The sequence below is a fragment of the Mastigoproctus giganteus genome, chromosome 10 (genome assembly GCF_048544385.1).
Source record: "Mastigoproctus giganteus isolate SK-2022 chromosome 10, ASM4854438v1, whole genome shotgun sequence".
NCBI classification, from domain to species: domain Eukaryota; kingdom Metazoa; phylum Arthropoda; class Arachnida; order Uropygi; family Thelyphonidae; genus Mastigoproctus; species Mastigoproctus giganteus.
In genome coordinates this window covers 15442974-15459936 of record NC_143584.1, presented here as the reverse complement: position 1 = coordinate 15459936, position 16963 = coordinate 15442974, and the positions used below count along the sequence as shown (strand labels likewise).

General features: G+C 40.7%; 1 protein-coding gene across 1 annotated transcript in view; it reads right to left on the bottom strand.

Annotated features, from left to right (window-relative positions):
- LOC150078794 (Na(+)/H(+) exchanger protein 2-like) overlaps positions 1–16963 on the bottom strand; it is a 138066-nt gene that overhangs the window by 15294 nt on the left and 105809 nt on the right. The window contains exons 3-7 of the mRNA XM_090383548.1: positions 11263–11519; positions 9627–9844; positions 9028–9230; positions 6211–6300; positions 5481–5554 (exon numbers count right to left, since the gene is read on the bottom strand). Of these exons, the coding sequence (XP_090239674.1) occupies positions 5481–5554; positions 6211–6300; positions 9028–9230; positions 9627–9844; positions 11263–11519 (842 nt within the window). The remainder of the gene's footprint in view (positions 1–5480; positions 5555–6210; positions 6301–9027; positions 9231–9626; positions 9845–11262; positions 11520–16963) is intronic.

The following is a 16963-nucleotide window of genomic DNA, read 5'->3' as shown; positions in this document are numbered from 1 at the left end:
TAAGCGGGATGATCCTTTTTGCAATTTGGACATACTGATTGAGGAGCATTACAGTTTTCGCAATCGTGTTCGATTGAACCACACTTTGCGCAAGTAGGGGTTCCCCGGCAAGCTGTTTGGGAATGTCCATACTTCTGGCATCGGAAACACCGTAGCGGGTTTGGGACGTATGGTCTCACATTACATACCAGATATCCGGCCTTAATGGATGATGGACGATTCGGTGTGTTAAAGGTCAAGATCAGATTGCGGGTAGGGATCAGATTACCATCTTTTCTCGTGGAGATTCTCTTGACATGAATAACTCCTTGTTCTTTCAGTTCTTCTAGCATTTCTTCTTCAGTTACATCTAGTAAGTCCCAGTTTGAGATCACTCCTTTAGAGGTGTTTAGTGATCTGTGGGGTGTTACAGTTACTGGGAGACCTGCAAAGAAATTTGTTTTCAGAAGTCGCTCAGAATGTTTGGTATTAGATGTCTCAATGAGAATATCTCCTGATCTGAGTCTTTTTACGGATTTCGGAGATCCTGCTTTACTTTCCAATTCCTTTTGAATTCTAAAGGGAGAGAGTTTGCCAACTGCATTCTCACCAGTTGAATGGATGATTAGATAGGTTGGAATTGGATATGTCTCTGGCTCAGTTTTTTGGCGCTTTGCCGTTCCTGCTGTGGAACTGTCTTTCTTTTTTGATATCTGGGTTGCGTCTGGCAGCCCAGATAAGTCTGAGTTTGATTTACTCATGGTATGCTCTTTTTGGCCCCGGGAGATTGTCTTTTTCTCCCAGGTTACCAGCCCCGCCACGTGGAGGCAAGAGCGGTGCCGCCTAGTGACCCAAGCGAAGAAAAGGGTTAGTAATAACTAAAAATAAAAAGAGGGATTAAAGAAAGGTGGCTTTCCTTTCTAGGTTATAGTATTTGAATATATCTATTTAATTATAATCTTCAGGAGTTATCGGACTTTCGAAACTCAGGAGAAACGTATTTACAATTAAGCGTACTAGATAATCACTCTGGAAAGGCGCTGTGGTCACTAATATCGCTTGGCACTCGGGGCCTAGTGGACGTCAAGGTCATTCTGAGTGTTTTCCGCGGGTAGTGATCACAGGTTAGTTGTTGGAGTTTTAAGATTCCCTAAATTGAATTGGATCAAAATAACAAGAGAAAAAAACTACAGGGGTGGAAGTTGAAAGAAGAGGAAAAAGGGGCGATGTTCAGGGAGAATTCAGGAAGGTTGCACCTAAGACGGTAGTGAACAGCGTGGAATCAGAATGGAAAGCATTCAAAGACTGCAGAGTAGGACTGACAGAGCAGGTATGTGGAAGGACAAGCAATAAGAGATGGAAAGAAACCCCATGGTGGAATGAGAGAGGCTGTGAAAAACAAGAATAAGAAATTCAGGACCTACTTCCAGCAGAGACAGGATGAGAATAAAAAGAGATATGAAACCGTGAAGAGAGAGGCCAAGAGGACAGTTAACGAGGAGAGAAGACTGGAGTGAAACTACGACAAGTTATCAACGGTAATAAAAAGATTCTGTACGTTATGGTGAGGAATAGGAGAAAAGATGGTGAGTGGAGCAAATACTTGATGGATTAGAATGAGAACCTAATAACCAAGGATGAAGAGATCACCCCAGGGGTCTCATATCTTGTGAGTATAGGCTTGGCACTCCCAGGTGAGCTGGATATCATCATTCTTCACTTTCTTGGTGATTCCTCTCTCTCTCTCTCTCTCTCTCTCTCTCTCTCTCTCTCGGTAATTTTTTTGGGTGGTGCAGTATAAGCCGCAGGCTTCCTTGCACCATATGGCTAGTAATAATGAGAAACATGGAAGTATTTTTAAAATCTGTTGAATGTGCAGGACAGCCGGCAAAAGGGACAAAGGTAGGTTGTTCATAAAAGAGGGGATGAAAGAGAAGATATGGAGAGAGAGAGACCAGACAGACTTTATGTGGAATGACGTAGTGCAGGCATGGAAATACACCAAGACAGGTAAGTCTGCTGGTATAGATGAGATAAATGGAGAAATGCTGATTGCTACAAGCGAGGCAGGGATAGCCTGGCCATACAGACTTTTCCGCAAGATCTGGGATGAGAGACAAGACGATGATGTGTGATGCCGAAGGACTGGAAAGAAAGTTTGATCGTCCCGTTGTTCAAAAAGGGGAACAGGAAGAAGTGTTCAAATTATAGAGGCATCACACTGACATCACATGTGAGAAAGCTGTACGAGAGCTGAAGATAAGAACAATTGAAAATAGGATGGCCATTGAAAGATCCACCTGGCAGATCGAAGGTGGATCTCATTTTTCTGCATCTTCAAAAAAAAAAAAAAAAAATGTTATGAACATAATAAAGAATTATGGATGGCATTTTTGGACATAAAGAAAGCGTTTGATGCCGTGAAGAGAAAGTGTGGGAGGTTTCGAGAAATTTGGGAATAGAGGAACATCTTGTGGAAAGCATTGAGAATATGTACACCAACACATTGAGAAAAGTAAGAAAAATGATGCTGTTGACGGAAAGCTTCGAAATAACATCAGGTTTGAGGTAAGGAGGCATCCTGTCACCACTACTGTTCATGAATGATGTGCAATGTAGAGTGGAGGAACAGCTTGGACAAGACCAGTTGAAAGTCATGCTCTTCACAGATGACCTCTGCATATGGGGAGAGAGAGAGCAGGGAACAAGTTCAATGGCAAGTTGATATGTGGGCTAGTATGGCCAAGGACTGGTTTTCAGTCAGGAGAAGAGCGAAGTAATGGTTCTAAAGAGGAGTGGGGAGACTGACGGATATATTCAATGGTAGAGAAAGAGCTAAAAATGGTTAACAACTTCAAGTATCTAGGAAGCACTATTACAAAGATTAGAGTGATAGACGAAGAAATAAGTAGGATACAAGCAGACGAGAATTTCTATAGGCAGACAAGAGATCTGTTCTGGAACAGACCACTGAAGTGTAAGAAGCCTATATATCAGACCTATTTCAGATGCATACCTACCAGTTGTAACGTATGCATCTGAAACTGGGACTAAGAGGAAAAAGGATGAAAGCAGAATGCAGAAATGAGATTTGTGAGGAGCATAGTCGGAAAGACAAGACGCGACAAAATCAGGAATGACGTGATTAGGGAGAGAATTCAGGTTGAAAAACTCCAGAATAGGATTAAAAGGTCACGCTTGAAATGGTTTGGATATGTCAAGAGGATAAACGAGAGGGGTTTGCCAAAAAGAATGTTTGATTTACAATTAAGGGACAAAAGACTAAGGGGAAGACCAAGAATGAGGTGGCATGACATGATAAAAACCGATGTCATTAAGAGGAGACGAATCTGGAGTGAAATCAATGACGGAGAGAAGTACACAGACTGGGCATGGTGGCGAGGCTTCACACGCCGACCCGTGGAAGAGCGGAACAATGACAGACGATGATGATGGATCAAAATTTCATCCATGGTGACTAGCCGTGAAAAAACTCCCCCTTGCTTTTCCTGGCATGTCAACATTTCACCTGCACATGTGCCCTTCCCTCCTTCTGGTAAGGGTTTAGAAGTCTGGTAACCCATCTAGCTGACACCTTACCCATATGGAACTGATGGATGTTCTACACAGATTTGGAGCTTTGCAGCTAGTTGTTTGACTCTAAAACGTCGAACTTCCAGTATTAATGCCTCAATTTTTGCAACATACTCTTCCATTACAGCAGTTGCTGGCCATCCTGCGATTTTTCATCATGCACTGAGGTTCTTCCACACTTGAAATTGTCTATGCCAATGTGCAACGACTGTAATTTTCTTAAATAAAACAATGACTGTCTAATTCTATGACCTCCAAATTACGGGGAGACATGGAGGAAGAGATACACAATAATTGCAACATTGCGGTGAGACTGGTCGTGAGGGGCATTATGTAACAGAACTACCTCAAACAAAAGAGACTGTCTCCAGGCATTTTAGACCGGAAATGGGAAGGTATTTCAAAAAAGTTTCTCGACCTCACCTTCTTCGAAACTCTCCACCACTATAACAGGTATTTGCATTTTCTAAGACGCTCTTCATGTGGGCATCGATTAGTTCAATGAAGGACAACCTCATCATTGAACCCTTTCTAGAAGCTCTGTGTTTCTTCAAATGTAGCCTCCAAACTAAATACAATATTCTAAGTGTGGCCTAAACATAATCTTACATAAAAGGAGGAACCAAGAAAGTTTTCTCTACTTACAAAGGTCATATAACACAGACAGAACATTATGCCTTTCTATCCATTTGTTTACAAATCATGGAAAATTTCACATCTGACTGAATCGTAATCAATAAGTCTCTCTCTTCCTGAGCCACTTTTAACTTACCCTAGTTGCCAAACAAATGGATAGAAAAACCCAATTTTCTCCACCGAAGTCGAGGTAAATATCGTAAAAGTTGTTTCTTGCATCCAAATATTTTATAACTTCGTCATAATTATTAACTAGACTCGTCAGGCAAGATTTCTTCTTCATGAATCTATGATGTGATCCTTTAACGATACAATTCCCATCGACGTTGATTGTATTGTGTCCTTAACCACAGACGCCATGATTTTTCTTACCAGTTAAACTCATTTGTCTACTGTTGCTCATCATGTTTTTCGCCCCTCTGTAGATTGATGAGACGTTAGAGCTTCTCCAGTCCAGGTGATTTTCTCAGAGTCTAATGATTCTCATATCCAAATGCGTATGGTTGTGTCTCCAGTTAGAATCCAAGAAATAATTCAATCCCTATAGTTCCCTCTTTGAAACTGAAGCCTTTCTCTTTTCCTCTGATCACCTTCCTCTTGGTATGCACCGTCCTTCCCATACCTTGTGGAAAGGTCTGGGTTCGAATCCCATCAATGACACGAGGAACTTTCATGGCCTTTTTCACACCATGGCTGAGTTAGTCGGTCTTATGAGGGTTTAGCAAGGTTTCTTCACCCAGGATCTGTTTTGTTTTTTCATCCAGCAAAAAAAAAAAAGGCAAACTGACCATAGAACACAACAATCAATTCACGGACATAATCCACATGGGTGGGCGAGTTTGTTTCCCAATTTGGAGCCAAATTATTAACATATAAACATAATCAGTAGCAACGCAACTTTATTTGAAATCTAATACACTGGCCAGCAGCTAGCCCTCAAGTATCCTTATTCTGTTCTATGAGTAAGCCATACTACCGAAAAAATATATACAAGCTACCTTTATAGAAATTCCCTTGGAATAAAAGGGATCCCAAGAGACCCACACTTCTCGAGTGAAGTTCGTAATTGGTTTGATATCCGCTTTTACAGACATGGTTGGGCAATGAGAGCCGATATGATCCTGATTCTAATTGATTTCAATTATTTTTGCAGTTCTACCAAAGGGGTTTTTTAAGCGTTAAGCAGGAAAATATTTCTTTGCTGCAACGGTACCATCTCAGAACAAGAGCTTCTATTGATATTTTAAATGATAAAATACTGGCATACTTACTTGTCTCTTAACTTATTGTTCCCCATCAGATGGTCAGATATACTTTCAATGCCTGCCATTACATGGTCCATTACCTGCAAAGAAAGAAAATGTCATTCAGTAAACAAACAAGAGAACAGAGGGCAGGGTCAAAAGAGTACGTGTCACGATCATTATATTCTTTAGTTTACTTGTTTCAAGGCTATTGCCATGGCTGAAATTCAACACGCTGGTTAGGAATTATTGTTCCACCCATCATATTCGCGAGATCTAACCCCATCTGATTTTCATCTATTATCAAAACCAAATTTGTCTTGAAGGCAATGTGGGTTAGAAGATGAGTTGATAGAGACCGTACACCCATTTTTCAGGAGCTTTAAGAAAGCGACTACAAAGGCTGGTTCGTGAATTTGGAGCATCGAAGGAAAACGTCCAGTGGGTTACAAGGAGGCTATATCGAAAAACAATGTAATATCAACATCAGATGACTTCTATGCTAGGCAACAAGAACTGTTAGCATGGATGTTAAACTTGTCAAAAACCCTACTGACCTCACCTCACGTGTATTTGGACGGTATAAATTTAGCGAATATTAAGTTTCTTGTAGAAATAGATATAACTGAAGATTGTTTATGAGAACAGGAAGAACACAACTATGATATTATGGATGGTACGCGAATTCCTAATGTACCCATTTATATTTATGGTATTAAAGCTTCCGCTGTATTCTGGTATACTCATAAGAACTTACCGTTAAGTGCAGTCTTTGATTCATGGAGAGTTTCATCTTGCTACTTGTTGCTACTTTTAGGGTCTTCACAAAGAAGCCAATAGTCATTCCCTAGAAAAATTGAAACTATTAACCAAAAATGCCGCTTTCACACTACTTCACTTATGCATACAAGACAAGCTGGTTAAAGGTAAGCATATACAATCAAGTAAAACAATTTTGGCTTTTAAAATCGCGTCATTGTGGGATAGTATCTTATTGAGTATACATGGTTCAGTCAGATGACTAAAAGCAGTAAAAGATATACTTCGTTCATGTCTAAAACGCAGATATCCAGTTAAAATATGTCTAAGGGCCAAAAAAGGGTCGCAGTCTTCACACATAGGAGGGTCATTAGCCCTCAGAAGAAAAGAATAAGTAAGATTACTTGTCCTATGGGGAGACGAGCAAGAAAAACTTCCACCATAGGGTTCCTACAGAGACATCTGACACAGATCTGTTTGTGTCATGCATGTTGCCATTGGGAGTGTAATATACATACACCGGGGGGTAAAAATGAACCTTTATTCAGTATCGAAATCGGGCCGACTTCGAATAACAGTCAGTGTTCGGCGTGGCAATGATTCCATTAGGTGATTTTGCGCGTTTTGGTCTAACTGTAACCATTCTTCTAGCAAAATATCGCGCATCTGCGACAAGGTTGAAGGCAGAGGACTTCGTTGCCGAATAGTTCTCTCCAGTATATCCAACATACTCTCAATAGAACTGAGATCAGGTGAATGTGTGGGGGCCAAGGAAATTAATGGACATCCGTACCTGTTCTAAGAACTATTCTCGCACGATGTGCTGTTGTATTGTCATCCATAAAGTGGCTATCACCTTCGGAATAAAAGCGTAACATTCCAGCAAATCTGTTACAAAATTCATGTACTTCCTGGATGACATTCGGCCTTCCATCGGTATCAACGGACATAGTCAGTACCAACAAAACATTTTCCATACCATGACAGATGCTCGGGTTGTCTTAACAAGGCAAGCAGGGGCCATCGTTTCGTGAGGTTCTCGCCACACTCCCTGCCAACATCAGTGCAAAAAAAAGTGTATCGTGGTTCGTCTGATCACATGACTTTCTTCCATTGCTCCACTGTTCAATCACGACGTTCGCGGCACCAATGCGCATATAGGTTTTGTAGCTGAACATTCCATTTTTTTTTTTCGGTTCTTTGCACCACAGAGCGCTACGACAGACCATCTGCAAGTGTTGGCATCTTCAATACTTGATGCATCAAGGGATTTGACACATATGACGTCATTGGGCAATACAGGTACTCAGTTGTGATGGAATTAGGAGACTTTAGCAAGTTTAACGTAAAGATGAGGTTTCTAGTAGGCACTAGATTCCCATCTCTTTGCTCAAATAACCTCTTTACAGCTGTCACTCCTTGTGGCTTAAGTTCAGAACAGATTTCCTCTTTCTATTAGTCCAATTTTAATGAAATCTGGGATTAATCTGCATATCTCTATAACAGAGAGAGAGAGAGAGAGAGAGAGAGAGAGAGAGAGAGAGAGAGAGAGAGAGAGAGAGAGAGAGAGAGAGAGAAGAGAGAGAGAGAGAGAGAGAGAAAAAGAATTTAAAGAAAATCCATCCACTAAGAGTCGAGTTTTTCATGTGGATGGATGGACAAAGAAATAATAATTGCTGGATTTATATTGGTCCAATTTTAATGAAATTTGCGATTGCTCAATATTTTTTATAAAAGGCCCAAATAAAACATTTGGTTGAAACCACCCATTAGGAGTCAACTTATTACATGAGAACGAACGCACGGCCATCGTAAAGACAACAGGCGCATTACGCATATATTCTAACGCGCCTAAAACTGCGTTTAATTTTATTACTTATTTACCATTACGGTAAGAATTCTTTGGATGAGAGATTTTCCCTCAACTCTTAAATAAAACAGTTATTCGATATAAATCTCCAACATCTCCAACATCAGGCGATCATTAGTTCTGAAAGTCGCCGAACCACCAGAGTCCCATTGCTAAAACCACGAAACAGGACTCTTTGCCTCAACTGGGCGAAAGAACATCGGCACTGGACCTTGTATGATTGGAGACAGGTCTTCTGCTCCGATGAGTCCCATTTCCAGTTATTTCAAGCGGATGGGAGGGTGCGTATCTGGCAGAAACAGCATTAAGCTATGCACCCGGCATGTCAACAAGGAACTGTTCAGGCAGGTGGACAGTCGTAATGGTCTGGGGCGTGTTCAACTGGCACACTTTGGGACCACTAGTAAGTCTAGACGCATCTCTGAATGGTCCAGGTTACGTCCATCATTGCAGACCATCTTTTCCATTCATAGTCATCGTGCACCACAGGGCAATGGACTCTTCCAACAGAACAATGTGCCTCCCCACAGAGCCATGGTGACTAGAACTCTGCAGATTTTACCACCATGGAATGGCCTCCCCGTTAAACGGGCACGAACCCCTTGAAGCATCTTTAGGATGCTGTGGAAAGGTCTGTTCGAGCTTTGGATCCTCCATCTAGGTATGCGACGGAATTATGGACGTTGGCATGTAAGTATGCATGGATGGAACTACCGGTGGAACTCTTTCGGGAACTAGTGGACTCAATGCTTCGCCGTGTGACTGCCCTTAACCGGGCGAAAGGTGAGCCTACCGATTACTAGGTAGGTATCCCATGATTTCTGTGCACTGAATGTATTAGCTGATATCATAATATTAATTTATTGATATTATATTAGTTATATTCAAATTTAAATCCATTCTATTAATGCAATAACGAACTTTGCAAGAGTTAATGATTCTTACCTGGAAAAATACGGTGAAGTACACAACGCATATCACTGTAGTAACCATGATATGCTTTGTCGGGATTACATCCTCCGATATAATAAGCACCAAGGCAAAAGCTACAGCCCCGCGCAAGCCCCCGTACGACATTATGAATTGTTCGACTTTATTGAAGCGATGCAGACGAAACCTATTTGCGAGAGCAGTTAGCAGCACGACACCTATAATTAAGAGAATCCATAGAGTAAAATATAAATAATCAAATAGCATGTCAAAATTCTAATAAACTAAATATAATTAATAAAATTTATTTATTTAATCACATTTATTAAATTAACGAGTTATTTTTATTAAACATAGATAGCAGTACTTGTTAAAGCAAGTTGCAAACGACGTTTTCAAAGTGACGCAAAAATAATAAATACATAATATTATTAATAAATACATAATAAATACACAGCGCGATTTTAATTAGAATTCAAATTATCAGTTTTTAAACATAATGTAAAAATAAATAAACGCAATAAATAATAAATAAATAACTAAAACAGCGCAATTTTAATTAAATTTTAAATGAGCTTTATGTAAAATATTTGTTACCAGATGGCGCTTCTCACCTAGTGCTCTGTAGATAGTACAGAAGAGAATTGTGAGAAGTATGAAAGCAGTGTTCCATTCGTGCCTATCATTTACAGTAGAAACACCAAGGAGAACAAATATTATAGTTTCTGAAGAACTGGCCAGCATTTTCATTCCATATTTAACTGTCACGTGGGACTTGTAGGATATATTTTCTTCCACATAATTTTTCATTGTGATCCCACAAAACACGAGCCTGCATGAATAATGACAACAAGGTAAAATAACAAAATAATAAATAAATATTTATAATGTATAACGATATTAACTGTACATTTATTATTATATTTATTATTCATAATAGAATAATTATTGAGTTATTATTCATAAAATAGGTAAAAGACTTAAGGAAGAAATTAAATATCGTAATTTGTTGAAATACAATAAAAATTAGCACACAAAAATAAAATGATCTTAGAACATAATCTATGTTCTAAGATCAAAATTTTCTAAAAATATGAAAAAATATACTAGTTTCCAAAATTAGTTTATTTTTTATTATTATCTCTCCTAATATACTATAGGAATATAAAATAATAAAAATAATATAAATAAAATGAATTAAATTTAAAAAATAAATACTATAATTATCTAACATTTTTAAAAATATGGAAAAATAGATTAATTTTCAACATTAAAGATTTTTTTTTTATTATTATCTCTCCTGCGATAGACGCACTGGATCCAATATAAGAACATACTACAGGAATATAAAATAAATAAATAAAAATAATATAAATTAAATAAAAAGTAAATGAATATAAATTACATTTTAAAAAATAATATAAATTAAATTTTAAAAAATAAATACTATATAAGATCTAACTTTTCTAAAAATATGAAAGAATAGATTAGTTTCCAAAATCTCTCCTACGATAGGCGCACTGGATCCAATATAAGAATATACTATAAGCAACTAACGATCTGAGAAGGAAAAAAGTACAGGCTTTCAGAGATTACTGAGCATTGGAAGCATATGTAGAGTAGCAGGCCAAGGGCTGGAAATCTCAGTTCAAGACCGTTATTTGACATTACCTGGTTTATGCAATAGGGGAACAACACCCTCTCAGCCAAGAATTGACCTCATTGCAAAACAGCAGTTCTGGTACGCGCCTTAAAGGTATATAGAATTTTGAATACAACACTCGTAATATAAAATAATTCATGACTGTGGTTGGGGTAATTACGCCCCTTATTCACGTACATTCCGGGCAATGTTTAAACGGATCCGCCTAAATCTTTTTTTCGCTTTCTGGTCAGTTAACTAACAAATTTTCTTATACGCTTTTGGGTTAATATCCAATAAAATTGTTTGGCAGTGCTCCCAGCGTATTCTTTATACAGATTTGTTCCTTTAATTTTTAGAACCAGTATACTTTATACATTTAAATTGCATCTACATTTCGATATTTCTAAAAAGAGTACGAAAACTTCAATTTAAGCCATTTTTCCTTATGGCCCCTGAATAAACTCTCCCAAGTTAATAATTTAAAATCTCACAAGAAATAATCAATCAATCACTTTTTAACATGTGCCAAATCAATAATGTAAATCAACTCTCCCCTTACGAGTAGTGAAATACAACCCATCATATATTCCAGGATCGATACTTACGCTAGAATTCCTGACAACTTAAATAGCTCTGCTGTCATGTAGGATAAATAGGCCAACACAAAGACAAATAGTGGCTCAATGATCCGCACGTGGTGTGTAAACCTGGAGATGAATGCGGCGAAGAATCCCCAGACAATACCAACGAATGTTCCTCCGAGGGCTACCACAAAAAACGATGCAACTCCAGCTACGTAGTCCAATGGAATGATGTTCTTCTCTCCCATGTTTGTGTAGCCTTCAAACATGTGATAGAGCACCTACTTAAAAAAACAGCTGTAAATGTCTACTGCTTAAGATATCTAAGTGTGAATTTTAATAAAAATCAATTATAAAATTTAATTGTCACATTTTATGAGGATAAATATCAATTTTAAAATAAAAGAATATATTTTATGTAACAGCCTATGGGGTAACAAACTTATAAAAGGGCTTCAACGTTTCTAAGTTACCCAGGAGTTTCAAGTTTTCCTTAATATTGGGAAGACTTATGAAATGTTAGGGACGGAACACTCAAAATATTGCGTTATAAGTTGTGAAAGTCCCTAAACTGTCAAGCTGAGCTTCTTCAGAGAGACCTAGATAGACTTCAGGAATGGTCAGAAAAATGGCAGCTATGCTTTAATCCAACAAAGTGTAAGGTATTACACCTGGGAAACAGTAATCCCAAAATAACTTATTCACTTGGTGGAGTTCAACTAAACCCAGTACTGGAGGAAAGGGACTTGGGTGTTACGATACGGTCAGACATGAAATTCTCTGAGCATTGTAAACGGGTTGCAAGGAAGGCCCATGGTGTCCTATCGATGATCTACCGAACTCTTTCAAGTACAGATAGGGACGTGATAATCCTATTATATAAGGCTTTTGTTACACCACACTTGGAATACTGTGCTCAAGTATGGAGACCGCACCTAAAGAAAGACATCGAGCTTCTTGAAAGGGTGCAAAGACGGGTAACTCGCCTGGTGAGATCGGCAAAAGGGCGTCCTTATGAAGAAAGACTTCGAATATGTGGGTTGCAGAGTTTGGAAACTAGACACCTTAGAGGAGATTTGATTGAGGTGTTTAAGGCTCTGAGAGGCATCAGTAAAATGAATGAGGACGAAATTTTCAAGATTATAAATGATTCTAGAACTAGGGGACATAAATCAAGTTACGGGGGGAAATGTTTAGATTGGACTACAGGAAGTTTTATTTTAGCTAGCGAGTTATAAATTACTAGAAGAAATTGTCTACATGGGTGGTAGAGGCTGACAGTTTGGGGAAATTCAAAGGTCATCTGGATTCAAAGGTCTTCGGGAGAGGGAAACGCATAGGATAAATAGGTTTATTTTCCTTTTCTTTTATTAATTATTAGTTTGTTTTATTCGGTTTTTTTTTTTTTTAATTCTTTTTTTTGGCTGGTGCAGCATAAGCCATAGGCTTTCTTGCACCATGGGGCCATTACTAATACTAAACCAGCAAAATAAGATCTTTAAAATTTTTAATTATATTTTAAAAAATAATGAAACTAGTTTCACCAGTTTTTGCTATTTCGACAATTAAAAATTGTTTCATTTTCCCGCTTACAATGTTCCTCTTTGTTAAGTTTGTCTGTCATGATAGGTAGCAATTTGCGTGATATCCTAAAATTAACAAGTTAGTTAATGCTCTGTATTTTACACTTCAGGCACGTTAGCAAATATTACCTTCCTGCATATCTGCTACCACAGTTCATTCATTCCTCCAATCAGCACACGAAAATTAATAAGGTGGCGCGATTAGCTCAGTGATTATGACGCCGGTCCGCCAATCATGGACTCTGATTCGAATGCCACCGCGAAAAAAAAACGCGAAAGGCACTTCACTGGACCAGCCTCCAAGGTCAAAATGACGGCTGATGCCGAAAGTTGCGCCATCTGGTGTCACTCCCATAACTACTACCCACCACAGACCAAAGCTGATACAGCCGGCCCCTCCAAAGCTGGATGAAGATGAGATGTAGAAATATTGAACATTCTGTATCAAGTGTGGCGCAGGATAAAGTCACTGGCATTCAGGTGTTAGGCAGAGGGATAGATTCCAAAAAGTCGGAGACAGTCCCCGGCGGAAGATAGTGAAGCGAGTGGTGGCGCTGTCTCCCGTATGGGTACCACAACTAAAGGGCAAGACCACCCAGCACAACCACCTGTAAGTGCTTCCTGCACAACTGACCGCCCAGGAAGAAAGAAGAAGCCAACTCATGAAGTGGAGCATCGAAATGAATACATTAGCATATACCGATGAGCCAAAACATTACGACCAGCGAAGCAACTGCAGCTGAACTATGGCGCATGTGCGGGTCGGGACATGGTATAAAAAACACCTGATACTGAGCTCCGTTAATCAGTGTTACCCTTGTTCTTCAGATGGGAAAGCCAGCGGACTTAAGCGAGTTTGACATAGGCCAAATTGTAATGGCAAGACGACTGGGTCAGAGCATATCTGAAACGGCAAGGCTGGTGGGATGCTCGTAGTCAGCCGTGGTTAGTATCTACGGAAAGTAGTCCGAGGAGGGAAAACCCACGAACTGCCGGCGAAGTGTTGGACGATCACGGCTCATCGATGCTCCAGGTGAGCGAAGGCCCTCCGGGATGCTACGTGGCAACAGAAGGGCCACTGTGGCGCAACTCGCCGGTAATCGGAATGCTGGTGACGGGAATAATCTGCCACAACACACAGTACATCGAACCCTGCTGAAAATGGGGCTGAGTAGCCGCAGGCCGCTCCGAGTGCCAATGCTAACCACGGTTCACCGGCGACAACGCCTACAATGGCCACGCGAGCATCGAAACTGGACCTTGAGTGATTGGAAGAAGGGCATCTGACCGATGAATCACGTTTCCTGTTGCACCATGAGGAAAGGGTACGTGTGCGTCGTTTACCTGGGGAAGTGATGGCGCCTGGATGCACCGTGGTACGAAAACAAGCCGGTGGCTGCGGTGTCACGTTTTGGATCCAGTCATCTATGTGCCAGGCACTCTGACGTCTACCACTTACCTAAACATCATCAAAACATCATGACGATCGCCAATATGGCTGACGTTCAGTGTACACGTGCTAATTAACGCTCCGTTAATTATGGCAGTACTCCATAAGCAATATAACAACAATAGGGTACAATTCGCACAGTTGAATGCCCATAGGTCAAAAGTTTCCGCACAGCTTACAAAGAAAGCTAATGAGGAAACTCTTGATATTATGCTCATACAGGAGCCCTACACCCATTGTAAGGAGGTCAGGCGGATACCCACTGAATTACAAAGTTGTTAAAACAGATGGGGAAACCCCCTGGGCAGCAATATTAAATCAGAAACCCCAACTATACTGTAACCAAGCTGACAAATTATTTCCTCCCCTGGGCCGTGTGTGCCCACATAGTCACAGCCCTAGGGAAATTCTATGCGATCTCGCTCTACAGCAGACCGGGGGATAACATCCAACTAACCATAACCTACCTGCAGAGCATACACACTAACCTTCCAAATGCAAGAATAATAATAGGTGCAGATGTTAACTGCCGTTTACCAGCTTGGCACAGCGAATCTCCAGGGAGACGTGGCGTAAACAATGGACAACGCCTCGAAGAGTTCCTTGCAAACAACTGCTATACAATTCTAAATCAACCTAACAACCTACCGACCATCTCCAGTACAATGTGGGAGGCCACAACAGACATATATTAGCCTAGCCACCAGATCCATTGCAGACCATACTATACACTGGACTGTCGCCGAAAACTGGACAACATCAGACCATAGAACCATCACATTCCGGCTAAACCGCACAATAACCAGAACAACAATACAACCTACCGACCATCTCCAGTACAATGTGGGAGGCCACAACAGACATATATTAGCCTAGCCACCAGATCCATTGGAGACCATACTATACACTGGACTGTCGCCGAAAACTGGACAACATCAGACCATAGAACCATCACATTCCGGCTAAACCGCACAATAACCAGAACAACAATACAACCTACCGACCATCTCCAGTACAATGTGGGAGGCCACAACAGACATATATTAGCCTAGCCACCAGATCCATTGCAGACCATACTATACACTGGACTGTCGCCGAAAACTGGACAACATCAGACCATAGAACCATCACATTCCGGCTAAACCGCACAATAACCAGAACAACAATACCCAAGCAAAAACAGTACAGATATGCTATTGGAAAGGCGGACTGGCCTCTCTTTCAAGAAACACTGCGGACGACTGCCTTCGCACTTGACACAAAGATTAAACTTGGACCAGCATCAAATGGAAATAACAAAATTGATCACCGAAGCGGCCAACAAAGCAATCAAACGGCAAACCATCACCAGGAGCCGTCCCTTGGTGGTCCCCGGAGCTCCAACAACTAAGACTGGAGGCGAACATCGCAAGAAAATTCCAACATGCCAGGAGAAACTGGCGTGCTAAGATCCGTGAACGAAACCAGCGCACGTGGGAACACCTAGTCACCACAACGGGAAACGACGACCCTTGGGGAGTGGTTTATCGTGTAACCACGAACAAACTCAAAAAAAGTGAAGCCATCCCTGCAACCAAAAATTCGTAAGGAGATTACCGAAAGACAGGACAAGAAATAATATCTTGGATGTCATCTTCCAAGGACACCTAGACCCAACCACTCCAGAACACCTGCTGCTGTGCCACCAAAACTGTATCTACACCACAACGCATGAAGAGGAATCGTTTACAAGAAATGAATTGGATAACGCGGTTGCAAGATTGCCGAAGAAAAAAATCCCCAGGTGCGGACCCTAAAATCATTAAAAAAGACAGTTGAAACTATCCCAGAGACCAATTGCTGAGCCTATACAATAAATACCTAAAAGAAGGATACTTCTCCCTCGTTTGGAGGGTGGCAGAGCTCCGACTTGTCTTAAAAAATCCAAATAAGCCACAGGACCTCCCGGGGTCCTACGACCCATAGCACTCTTAACAGTGCTAAGCAAACTCCTAGAACACCTCCTGCGAAACAGAATAGAGCAACACTATATAAACTCAGATCTACAATCTCCGAACCAGTTCGGCTTCGGAAGGGGATGCTCAGCTGTAAATGCCCAAGAGAACATTACCATAGCTGCCACAGCAACAAATAGAAAGTATTTCCTCGTCATTGCAGTCCACTTTGCCGAGATGTTTGACACCCTCTGGTGGGCAAGCGTCCTCGGCAGACTCCGAGAGGCTAACCTGCCAACCAACCTCTACAAGGGCATCAGTAACTACCTCACAAACAGATCCGTCACAGTCACAGCCCCATACTGCTCCGTAACCAGACCTGTATACAGAGGATGCCCACAGGGCTCCGTCCTAGGCCCACTTCTATGGAATGTGGTCCTGGATGGATTCCTGAATCTAAACCTTGGAAATGCCAAGTCCCAAGCATATGCAGATGACATGATACTGATGCTAGCTGAAAACTCCAGAGTGCAACTAGAAACCACCGTAAACCGGAAGCTAGCCACCCTACAAGAATGGTCAGACCAAAATAACTTATCAGTATCATCAACAAATACATGCTCAATATTACTTCGAGCGACCCTAGACATTAGGAGACCACGCAACAAAATCAGAAGGTACTCCTCCCTTATTGCCAGAGTTACTTGCAAGACTGGGGCCTAAGAAAGAAAACCCTCGCCCTCTACCACAAAGCTGTC